The sequence below is a fragment of the Myotis brandtii genome, unplaced genomic scaffold (genome assembly GCF_000412655.1).
Source record: "Myotis brandtii unplaced genomic scaffold, ASM41265v1 scaffold13, whole genome shotgun sequence".
Lineage (NCBI taxonomy): Eukaryota > Metazoa > Chordata > Mammalia > Chiroptera > Vespertilionidae > Myotis > Myotis brandtii.
In genome coordinates, this window is record NW_005354595.1 from 4057078 (window position 1) to 4069336 (window position 12259).

Genomic DNA, 12259 nt, shown 5'->3' on the forward strand with positions numbered 1-12259 from the left:
ACACACATATATGTATATACACACATACATATATATAATATATACACATTATCTGCATATATTACACATATAAGGTGGGGCAAAAGTAGGTTTATAGTTGTGAGTACTCAAAATCTTGGAGTTTATTCTTGTATTATTTATTAATTATTGCATTATTACAATACAATAATTATATTATGTTATACATAATACTGCTGCTCTCCTGATTCCATTTTTCAACTTTTTTTTAAAAAAAAATCTTTGCCCTAACCAGTTTGGCTCAGTGGATAGAGCGTCAGCCTGCGGACTCAAGGGTCCCAGGTTCGATTCCGGTCAAGGGCATGTACCTTGGTTGAGGGCACATCCCCCATAGGGAATGTGCAGGAAGCAGCTGATGGATGTTTCTCTCTCATCAATGTTTCTAACTCTCTATCCCTCTCACTTCCTCTCTATAAAAAATCAATAAAATATATATTTTAAAAAAAATCTTTATTGTTGAGAGCATTACATATGTCCCCCTTTTCCCCACCGCACTGACCTCTTCTAGCCTGCCTCCATCCCTGCCCCAGGCCTTCACCACCCTATTGTCTGTGTCCATGGGTTATGCATATATGCATACAAGTTCTTTGGTTGATGAACTTTGTTTAGTGGTTGTAAATAGTCCAACTGGAGAGAGAATTCAAATCCAGGTTACTTGGTTCACCTACACGACTCTTTATCCTTTAAAATAATCCATCTACAACAGACAAGATGAGTCAACAGTCCTTTGCAAAATGTACTGGCCCTCCCTTAGCCGGGCCACTGTCAGTGGCTAAGGGCCATTTGTGGACACCAGGGCTCCCAGGTGCACAGAGAGCTGAATTACACCGCTCCCACTCTCTCCCCCTCTGGATGCTTCCTTCTCCCCAACCAGTGAGCACAGAAGGCCAGTCTGCTCGCCAGCTCCAAGAACATACACTTCCGCTCAGTGCCCTGGAGCCAGTGTGCAGCCTCTGGCACCCCTTCAAAGCCCTTCCTACAGGCCGATCCCTTTACCCAACTCCCACTGCGAAAGTGCTTCTGACCAGGCGGAGGCCTATGGGAAACACACCAGGACGGGGTCCCAGCTGAATCATTTACAATGTACAGTTAGAAAAGAATGGCTTGAACCCCGGAGCCTCTCACTCCATGAACTTCAGTGGAATTTTCCTGGAGATATAAAAATACTAACAGATAGAGACAAGCCCATTTGGCTAATCTCCCTGTCCCAGGCCCCACCCCCGCACCCCCAACCCTCTGCCTCCCGTGGGGCCCAGGGCATCTGGAAGCCTTCAGTAGCTTTACTGCATTGAGCCAGTTCAACGGGACCCAACACTCAGGAGGAGACAGCAGAGAGACAAGGGTGTATTTCCACAGGCAATGAGGAGATGGCAAAAGGAAGGCAGGACTCGGGGTCTTGGTGGGTTTTATAACCACACAAGGGGAGCCAAAAAACAAGAAGAATTCTAGCTGTCTGCAAATTTTCAAACTAGGATCTAAATACCTCAGCCCAGGAAACTCAGGGAGGAGACTGGACTTCGGAAAGAATCTGATAGTGTAGCTGGGTATCCTGAGGCCTCATTTCCCCAATTTCTCTTTGGGTTTGATGTGAGTTCCTCTGAGGTTGTCAAAAGCTCTGAGAGGGTCACACGCAGGCTGCTGCTGCGTTGGGGTTCTGAGAGTGACTGAGAAGGTCATGGAGACATCCCCAGGCCCCCCACCCACACACCCACTGCCTTTCCTACCTCACGCCTCTTTTCTCTGGGGGCTGAGTTCCGATTATCTACCTGTGGGCATCCCCTATCATATGCAAAGTAGAGAAGAGCAGAAGAGAGAGAGGCAGCATCCCATCAGTGACAGGGATGTGCTTGTTCTGGAGTCAAGTTCTCAGTGAATGGACCACATGGCTTTGAGCAGGTCATCCGAAACTGAGGGTGACAATCTGCCCTTTAGGACTGCCATGAGGATTAAAAACGATGATGAATGTAACATGTTTAGTAAAGAGCCCTGTAGGTAAAGGGTGTTCAATGAAGCAAGCACAGTGAGAGGGACCGATACAGTGACAGAGACCCGCGTAGCCCCGGGACACGCATGATACTAAGCCACTTCTTATCTTGTATCTGAAACTGTATCTAAGGCATCTCCCAAGAATCTCACTACTTGTCTCGAGTTCTCTTAAGTTCCTCTGAACTTCCTCAAGACTACAACATTACTTTATTTGGGGGCTATCTTTAGTGGATGTAACAATTCTTGCATTTCCATTAGAAAGGCTCTGGAATTTAGAACTTTCTCTTCGCCAACAAACGCTGTTAGCATGCATCAACTGTGACGTGGGTGACACCCGCTGGGTATTATTTTGGCTTTGGGCGATTCCTTAGATTTTTTTTATTCGACTAAAAAATAACTAAATGTGCAACCATCTCAAGAATAACTTATTCTCATGTGTGGGACAAGAGACTTTTAAAGTTTTACTCAGTGAAGACCACAGGATTTCAAACTCAGCAGACTTGGGCACCACCAATGTCAACTCACCAGCATGAGCTTTGAGTAGGTGTGTTTTTAGCCGACTGTTGTAGGAGGACTTGAAGGAGCAGAGTTTGCATCGGAATGGTTTATGGTGTCCGTGGTGGGTTTGCATATGGCGATCCAAACTTGATGTAGGAGAAAAACGAACAAACAAAAAGACGGGGTTAAAAACTGCGCGTAACATTTTCTCATTGCCCTCTTCCAGAAATCCCATTTCTAAGCTGTTCAAAGTCATTTTGCTACTTTCCAAAGATGGTGCTTACAAAAAAAGAAGAAAAGAAAAAAAAGGCAAGAGTGGCACCTACTCTAAAAGGAAGGGAAGCTAAAGGAAGGAGGAGATAACACTTGAGCAGGGAAGGGTTTCAAAGTGTTGAACTACTTGCAATGAGCAGTTTGTTCCCAAAGCCTTTGTAAATAGGCAGGAGTGATTACGGGAAGTCATGTGATTCAGAGGCTGGTCACCCCTCTGATAAACACAACAATGTTTGCTATACATCCATCTTCCAGAGCAACTTACAAGGATGTCATTTAATTATGGGCATTCCCAGTATTACATAATTACTAGTCTAAAGAAAAAAAATAAATCCACCAAACCAGGTGTGGGAAAAGTCCTAATTTGTGTCACTACCCCACATGACACATCCTTTCCAAACCTCTCAAGTCTTATCTTCCTACTTCAAGTGCTCCCGACTCCATAAAACCTTCCTGATTCTTCCAGAGCGATGTTCACATCTCCCCTCTTTGAAACTTCATAGCGTTTTATTGACACACATTTTTTAAAGACGTGTGCCTTCTTATGGCAAGTCACTGGTGTGCTGGCTTTATTTATCATCCAGCTAGACCCTAAACTCCTGTAGAACACTGACCACGGCCCATTCATCTTCACATGCCCAGAAGCCTCCAGGACACCCACTTATTCACAGCGATGTCCTGAGGTTCTGCTATGTGATGGGTGCTGTTATAAAGTACTTTGGACCCTCGCCGGTTCGGCTCAGTGGATAGAGTGTCAGCCCATGGACTGAAGGGTCCCGGGTTTGATTTCGGTCAAGGGCACCTACCTTGGTTGCAGGCTCAATCCCAAGCCCTGGTCAGGGTGCGCGTGCAGGAGGCAACCTATAAATGTCTCTCTCACATCGATGTTTCTCTCTGTCTCTCCCCCTCCCTTCCACTCTCTCTATAAAAATCAATGGAAAAATATCCTCGGGTGAGGATTAACAACAACAACAACAACAAAATAGTTTTGGAATTGATGAGAACTACACAAATTTGATGCCAGTGCCTGGATCCGATGGCAAAGATTAGATATTCAACTTTGAATAATAATAATAATAATAGAATAATAATAGTTTTAGCCATGACCGGTTTGGCTCAGTGGATAGAGCGTCAGCCTGCGGACTGAAGGGTCCCAAGTTCGATTCCGGTCAAGGGCATGTACCTTGGTTGCGGGCACATCCCCAGTGGGGGGTGTGCAGGAGGCAGCTGATCGATGTTTCTCTCTCATCGATGTTTCTAACTCTCTGTCTCTCTCCCTTCCTCTCTGTAAAAAAATCAATAAAGTATATTTTTAAAAAAAATAACAGTTTTAGGCATCCCAAACTCTGCAGAAGCACTGCCTCCTCCCGCCTTTCCACCTCCACTAACTAGCACTTTGTCTGTTTAAAGAAGCAAACAGCCCATCAGTTATTTCCAATTATCATAAAAATAAACAGCATGTCATAGTCTTACAATTAGTCACCTTCATCCAAGACCGCAGAACACATTACAGAACATTTCTCTCTGGCGCACAGTCAACAGAGAAAGGCAACAAAATGTTGTTTCGTCTCAGAACCATCCCTCTTCTCATCACCCAGAAAAGCCTTCATAAAAACTCCAAATTTACAATTTCTAAGCCGTGATGAGCAACGGGAAGCTCCCCCTCTTCAACCACCCTGAACTTCAAACATCTCTCTGGATTCCATCAACTTATCTACCTTTCAAGGTCTTCTAAAAAAACATCAAGCAGCCCTAACCGGTTTGGCTCAGTGGACAGAGCGTCAGCCTGCGGACTCAAGGGTCCCAGGTTCAATTCCGGTCAAGGGCATGTACCTTGGTTGTGGGCACATCCCCAGTGGGGGGTGTGCAGGAGGCAGCTGATCGATGTTTCTCTCTCATCGATGTTTCTAACTCTCTATCCTTCTCCCTTCCTCTCTGTAAAAAATTAATAAAATATATTTATAAAAAAAACACAACACATCAAGTAATGATGCCCAGTCGGCATGGCTCAGTGGTTGAGCAATGACCTATGAACCAGGAGATCCGGGCACATACCCGGGTTGCAGGCTCCATCCCCAGTGGAGGAGATGCAGGAGGCAGCCCTTCAATGACTCTCTCTCATCATTGACGTTTCTATCTCTCTTTCCCTCTCCCTTCCTCTCTGAAATGAATAAAAAAAATATTTAAAAAAAAATCAAGCAATGAGCCTTTGGTCACATGGGTTAACAGTCCTAATTTTACCTTCCAGTCACTCCATTTCCCAAATGGAACTTAGTTCTCAAATGATGATTAGGTACCAGTAAACTTATCGACTCTCAGATCTTTCTTTGTGTACATCAGAGCCATACCTACAAAACTGTCATTTTTTTTTAAAAAGCCTGCAAATCTTCTGTCAACCAAGCAAACTCGTATTCTTAGCCCCATTTGACAGATAAAGTTCAAAGTAACTGCCAACTGGACAGCAGGTGTGAACCACGAGGGGCAACTGCTGACTCCTCCAAGCTTCTCCCGCCCTCACGTAGCTGCCCTCCGCTAGGCCACCTCCTCCCAGGTACACGCGACCGGCCACGCCTTAAGCACTTACTTGTGCCTGAAAGCGGAAACAAAGGAGCAATACTGGCAGCTGTACTTGTCCTCGCGGGTGAACATGGCCAGGGCCAGGTGGCTCCTCTCATGAGAACGCAGCCCCTGCATGGACATCAGGACTCGGTCACATTGACTACAATGGTATCCCCCCGGCCGGGTCTCATCCTCCAACATTCCATCAAGCAAGCAGTGTCCACCATCCACCCGGTCCACCAGGGCGCCACTTGCATCTTTGGCTGCTTCCAGTCCATCCAGGAACAAGTGGGAAGGGTCCTCAGCCTCCTGCTAAGAGAACCACACACACACACATACCCCACCAACAAAATAAATATCTATGGTCATTCGCCCCAGCCTTCCTCCTCTCCTGCATTCTCCCACACAACGCAGCGGTTCCTGACAGTCTCCTCCCGGCCTCTCCGGCTCCCCCTAGAGGAGACGGCAAACCCGCCGGCCATTCCTCATGCAGTGGTGGTGGTTTTAGGGCAATGTGTCCAGGCACAGGGTGCTACTGCCTGGCAAATGTTGAGAGAGGGGATCTCCCACACTGAAGACGGTTTGCTCACTTATCGCCCATCTTAAAAAAAGAAAATTAAAATTGTGATCTCACCTAAACTGACATAAAGCAGGGTTAGGGTTACGGCTCAGAGAAAAAACAACAACAGGAAAGGAAGGGAACCACGCCGAGTAGTGTGCGCATCATCCTTGGGAAGTCAAGGAAAGTGAAAGAGCCTGCCCTGTCCCCCCCCCCCCCGCTCCCCCCGCCCCGCAGACGGTGACTTCAGCCCTTGCCTGAAGGTTGATGAAATAATCAATTCAAAAAGTTAAGAAGCTGCCTGGTTTGAAGTCACTCATGTTTCCAGGTGGCTCCTTGGATTACTGATTACGGGGAGAGCCGCTCTGTCTCCCCTGAGTGAGTCCAAGGCTGGGACACCCCGCAGAGGCAGGGAAGACGCCGGCCACCGCTGCCCCTGCGCTGCCCACCGCAGCCCCTGTGCTGCCCACAGCCAGGCAGTTTCAGTCTTCAGAGAAGAAAAGCAGAAGGTTTGCCTCCACGCCACACAGGCAGAACAGGACAAGATCAAACGGGGCTGATGACAAATACACAGTCACATATCCAGGGAGGAAGCGCAGAGCCCTGAGCCAACTTCTCTACCTCAGCAGGCTAGCCCTTCCTGGAAGGCCAGGATGGCGGTGTGGTTATCCAAACAGCGGCTGCTATTCTGGTTATGAAGTTCGAAACAGGCAGCCTATGAAAGGTGGGGGGGGGGGGAGTTTGGTGGAGGGGTGGCATGTCAGTAACAGGGGGAGAGTGGGTGGGAGGACAAATCAGGTCAACAGGCTCTCAGGGTCAACTGTGACTTAAGGCTTTTAGTTTTAGGTGTGATGTCTCTGCCACTCCTTCGAGGACCCAGGATAAGCAGCAAAAGACGGACTCTCCCGGGCTCTCTGCGCCCGCCAGCCCGATGAGAAAGGACAGTGAGAAGTCAGGCAGTGGGAGGAGCTGAAGAGGACAGGACAGAACACACTCAACTCCTCTCAAGAGCTCGGAAGAGCAAACACCTAGTGGTGCTACACGCAGAAGAGAAGGGCAACCCGAAGCCTCCTGTGCCGAGAGGCCCGGATCTTCTGTTTCCACCAAACTACCCACGTGGCAGGGAACCAGATCGGAGCTCGACCGCGTCGAGACACGCAAGAGGAGGGACGTCCAACCTGCAAAGAAATCAAAACAAGCCAGACCGACGCCGGCAACACTCAGGAATGCGCACACTCCGGGCCGCCCGCTCCGGAGCTGCCTTGAGCAACGGGGTTAATGAGTAACGCGCACGGCTCACACACAGGAACGCGCATCCAGGCCTTCCCAGCGCTCACCTTCACGGCGGACACGGCGGGGACGCTGCCGTACTGGACGTGCTTCCGCAGGTGATTGCAGATGGCTCGGAGCGTCGGGTGCACTTCCACACAGAATTTACACTTGTAGCCCACCACCTTCCGCTCCTTGATCTTTGGCACCTCTTCTAAGTGACCAAAAGGCTGGTAAAATACAGTGGTAGCCGTCAGTACTCCGAGCCCCTCCCGCAACGGCCGGCATTTATTCTTGTAGCTTACTAGCCGGTTTTATTTTAAAGCAGATTAGCAGGTTAAAAACCAAGGGAGAGAAGGAGTATTTTTTTTTTTTTTTTTTTTTTTTACATAAGGAATTTGTCAGAGTCGTGGCACACTGCCTACTATGCAAAGTCTCTGGAACCCGCGTGCATTAGGACTTGTGAGAAGATTTCTGTGCAGAAGCCTCATCGTCACGGCCACCAAGGGATCTGGTCTGCAAACCCATGTCAACTACGCAGGTGAGAACGTTGCATAGCTACGCCGTTAGTGAGCTTCTTGACACACACACACCATTCTACTCCGGGAGATGTTAGGTTCGTGTAGCCACACTGCAGACCGAGACACGGCTAAGAAGCGCTCATGAGACCAAGAGACAGCCCACGGCGGCCTCAGGAAAGAGAGCGAGCGTCGCCGTGGACCTAGGCCTCCGACAAGGCTGCTTGGCAGAGAGAGACACAGAGAAACCACCCCAACCCTCCCCTGGGGAGCCTCCGGAGGAGTGAGAGGGAGGGGCACAGGACCGTGGAGAAGAGTGAGCACAGAATGGGGATAATCAAGCTCGAAATGTTTAATTGACTTATTGAGCTCTCTGGCAAGCTAAGTCACTAGGAAGCCCGTGGCAGCTTGGCTGGCAATGAAGACGTGCGTGTGGGCACCAGTGCTGAGAGGCCTCCTGGGGGAAGGGAAATCAAAACATATCCTTACCCTCTCTTGTTTGAAATCTGCAAAAGCACCATCTGCATATTTCTGCTTGCTCAAAAGCTGTTTCCTCCTCTCCTGACGTTTGGCACGCTTCTGGAATTCCTCATTGTGAACGTTCAAGTGTGAGGTCAGCTCGGCGGTGCTCTGCAGTTTGCTATCGCAGTGCTTACACTGGTAGGCGGGGCCCTGCGGGCGGGGGCCGCTGCCCAGGATGACGAAGTCCCTCTTGAGGTCCCGGCTGTGGTGGTCGGTGTAATGCATGCACAGCAGCTCGGCCGTGCTGAAGGAGAGCTTGAAGCACTTGATGCAGCGGAACGGGAGCCACTCCATCTCCTGCGCCTCGCCTCCCTCCACCTCGGCTTTCTCCAAGCTGCCTCTCTCCTCCTCCTCCAGCAGCACCGGCTTCTCGGGCTCGTCGGCGTAGACGGCCGTGAAGTAGCCCCCCAGCTTGCTGGCGTGCTGCTTCTTGGGGAACACCCCCGGGTGGCGCTTCATGTAGTGGGACACGATGCCCTTCTTGCTGAAGGACTGGAAGGAGCACAGGGAGCACTTCTTCTTCTCCACCGCCCGCCGCAGTTCCTCGCTGAGCTGCGGCGAGTCGTCCTTGGGCGGGGACGGGATGATGACCTTGTTGGGCTTGTCGCTGATGGTCCTGGAGGCTGCCAGGCAGTGGGTGTAATAGGCATCGATGTCGTGGCGCTTCTGGTAGTGGGCCGCCAGCCCTTTGCGGATGGGGTTGGTGTAGGAGCACAGGGCGCACTTGAAGAGGTTGTTCTTGCCCTCGGGCTGGGCGCGGACGTTGTTGTGCTTGATGCGGTAGTGCCTGGCGATGCCCTTCCTCGTGGAGCAGAAGTACTTGCAGAGCTGGCACCGGAACACCGTGTGCGAGGCCAGGTGCGAGGTAGAGAAGTGAGCAGCGGGCACGGGCTCCTCCCCCACCTCCTCCTCGGTGATGGAGACTTGGGAGGGGCTCACTTCAGTGGTTATCTCGGGCTCGAGGGACACCGGCAGCTTCGGGGGCGACGGGGAGAAGACATCGAATTCAGGCTGGTTGTGGTACTTCTCATAGTGGATTTTGAGCTTCTCCAGAGTGCCATGCGTGTAGGGGCACAGTTTGCAGCGGTAGGCGCCGAACCCTTGCTTGAAGATCCGGCTCGTCTCCTCCACGTCGTTCTGGGCGATGTCGGCGGACTGCTCCACGTCGTGCACAAAGTCCTCGGCGGTCACCTTGATGGCCGGGTGTCGCTTCTGGTAGTGGGTCAGGACGCCGTGGATGCGGGTGTTGATGTAGGGGCAGTGCCGGCACTTGTAGACGGCGCCTGGGTTGATGTCGATGTCCTGGGCGAAGTCAGCGGCCTTCACCTTCATGCCGGGGTGCTTCTTCCCGTAATGGGTCAGAAGGCCGTGCAGGTTGTTATACTCGGACTGGCACACGGTGCACTGGTACGGGGTGGAGTTGATGGCGGGGTTGGCCGAGGAGAGCTGGAGGCTCTTCTCTGGGGAAAGCCGGGCATCCTCGGGGCATTCCACGTCCTGCTCGGGGAGGGGAGCGGGCAGACCGCTTTCACAATTCACGGGGCCCACTAACTCTTCGGACGAAGGGATGGGGTTCTCCACGGCATCTTTCTCCTTGATGATGTCCAGCAGCACCGACTCGTCACCATTCATGGCCCAGGGGTGGAACGCTTGGTAGTGATTGGTGATGTCCCAGATGGAGATGGCTTCGAAGACACAGTCGCGGCATCGGTAGGTTTTGGCTTCGGCTGGCATCATGAGGGAGGGAGGGGATGGGTCTGGCCCGGCCCAGAGTTTGGTAGCCATGTAGGTGTAGTCCACGTAATGCTCGGGGTGCCTCCTTTGGTAATGCAGGAGCAGGCCGTTGGGCTCCGTGTGGGAATAGATGCACCACTCGCAGTGGTAGCCAGCTTCTATGGAGCCATCGAGGAACGCCCAGCGCATGATGGACGTGACCGTGGCCTTCAGGGCGGGGTGGTCTTTCTTGGTATGCTTCCTCAGCGCATAGAAGTAGGGGGAGGTGTACGAGCACTGCCTACACTTGAGGGCTCGCAGTTTCGTTTTGTCCCGCTCCACGCCGGAGGGGGCAACCAGCATGCAACTGGCGGACTTCCTCTGGTTCCGGTCACAGAGGCTTCGGATGGTGGCCGTGTGCTGCCGGATCACGTCTGCATTGGCCTTGAAGTCTCGGTGCTTCTTCTGGTAATGAATGAGTACCCCTTTGACCGTCCGGTTCCCGTAATCACAGTGCTGGCAAAAAAACATCTCGTTCTCCACAGGGGGGCCATCTCTCTCGGAGCTGCTCCGGCTCAGCGGCTGCATAGGGGCGGGCGGCCGGGGGGAGCCTTGGGGCCCCTCGGCCCCTCTCATCATGGCTGCTGTGGGAGGAGCCTGTCTGATATATTTGGCAGTGACCTTTATTTCTGGGTGTCTTTTCTGGTAGTGGACAAGCACTCCCACAACTGACCGATTGCTGTAGGAGCAGTGTTTGCAGTAGTAAAGCTCAGTACTGAGGTCTGGTGGCGGGGGTTGTGGGGGGGGTGGGGAACCCATGGTGGACATTTTGGGAGACATGGGAGCACCCACCTCAAATGATAATTGAGAAAGGGCCGCGCCCCTGTCCACAGACACCATTCGCATGGTTTTCTGGATCCTAAAGTAGGAAGCCTTTTCTTCGGGGTGTTTCTTCTGATAATGAACCAAGACAGAGTGCATGTTGGGGCTTGCGAACGAGCAAACGTCACAGTCGTACACGACCACGGTGTTCACGGAGGGGTCCTTCTGGTTTTCACATTCTGGAGGAAAGGTCTTGGGAGGGGTGTTTTTATTGAACGCCATGCCGCCACCGCGAGCCACGGGCGTGGATGTCGCCAGGTTCTTGGGCGCCGAATTCAGGATCTCCCGCAGCGTCTGGGACTCGGTGCTCAGCCCCTCCTGCTGCTCCACGACATAGCTGGAAAAGATCATGGCGTTGTTGATCTTCACCGTGGGGTGCATTCTTTGGTAGTGTGGCATCAGGCTCCTCACATTGGGGCTCGTGTAGGAACAGAACCGACACCGGTAGATCAGGTCCGAATGGTCAAAGTTGAGGACATTCATGGCTTCGGGGTGGTGCTCACCGTAGTGCTGCTGGAGATCTTCGAAGTTGGTGTAATCGATGTAGCACTCCAGGCACCTGTACACCGCACTGTGGTCGTTGGGGTCCAAGATGTACCTGAAGCTGAATTTAATGTACGGGTGCATTCGCTGATAGTGGGTGCTGACACTCCGGGCAGATTTGTTGTTAAAGTCACAGTGTTTGCAATAGTAAAGCCTCCCAGAGTCACTAAAGTCTGTACTTTCGTTATTGTGCTCGGTCCCATACAGGGGAACCTGGGCGTTCAGCAGAGCGGTACCGGGAATTTGGTGATCTTTCAAGTTTGTCGAGGAGCCGTAATAATCCTCTTCGTCTTCCGAAAGCGTGAGCTCGATCTCCGCCCCGTTGGTGGCATTGTAATCGTGGCTGATGTTTCTGAAGTTGGGCTCCTTCTGGGGCACGCTGGCATCTGGCACCCACAGCTGCTGCGTCGCAAAGGGAGGGGGCACCTCCAGGACTGGCTCCGTTGGCTCTTCTTCCCGGTCCAACTCCACCTCGATCTCCACTTCATTGTCTTCCTCTTCCTCCTCATCATCCTCGACGTTGATCACGGCATCCTCCTGCTGTTTGCTCTGGTTGATTTTGCTCTGCAGGTTGCTCGCGATCTCGTCGATCCTCGTCCTCTTCTTCACGGGCGATAAGTCGAGAGGAAAGTCACTAGCGAGCTTCCGAGAGGCCTTAGCTACAAAATTGTTCTTGGAGGACAACCCAAGAATTGAGGTCTGGCTTTTCTTCACAGTGTTGCTGGAAGAGGGGTGGCTGTCTGTCTCACTTTCCAATGGGAGGCTGGAGGGCGGCCCCTCGAATTTTGGCAAGTTGTCGCAGAACGAGTGTTTGTGCTGCTGATGGACTCTTAGCCCTTTCAGAGTCGTGGTGGAGTAATTACACATGGTGCATTTGTAAGGGTGCAGGGGTGGGGCTTGCACGGGGGGCTGTGGCGGC

At 51.7% G+C, this 12259-nt stretch overlaps 1 protein-coding gene across 1 annotated transcript in view; it reads right to left on the reverse strand.

Moving 5' to 3' along the window:
• ZNF462 (zinc finger protein 462) overlaps positions 1-12259 on the reverse strand; it is an 88059-nt gene that overhangs the window by 69945 nt on the left and 5855 nt on the right. The window contains exons 3-6 of the mRNA XM_014534456.1: positions 8170-12259; positions 7231-7392; positions 5360-5463; positions 2530-2648 (exon numbers count right to left, since the gene is read on the reverse strand). Of these exons, the coding sequence (XP_014389942.1) occupies positions 2530-2648; positions 5360-5463; positions 7231-7392; positions 8170-12259 (4475 nt within the window). The remainder of the gene's footprint in view (positions 1-2529; positions 2649-5359; positions 5464-7230; positions 7393-8169) is intronic.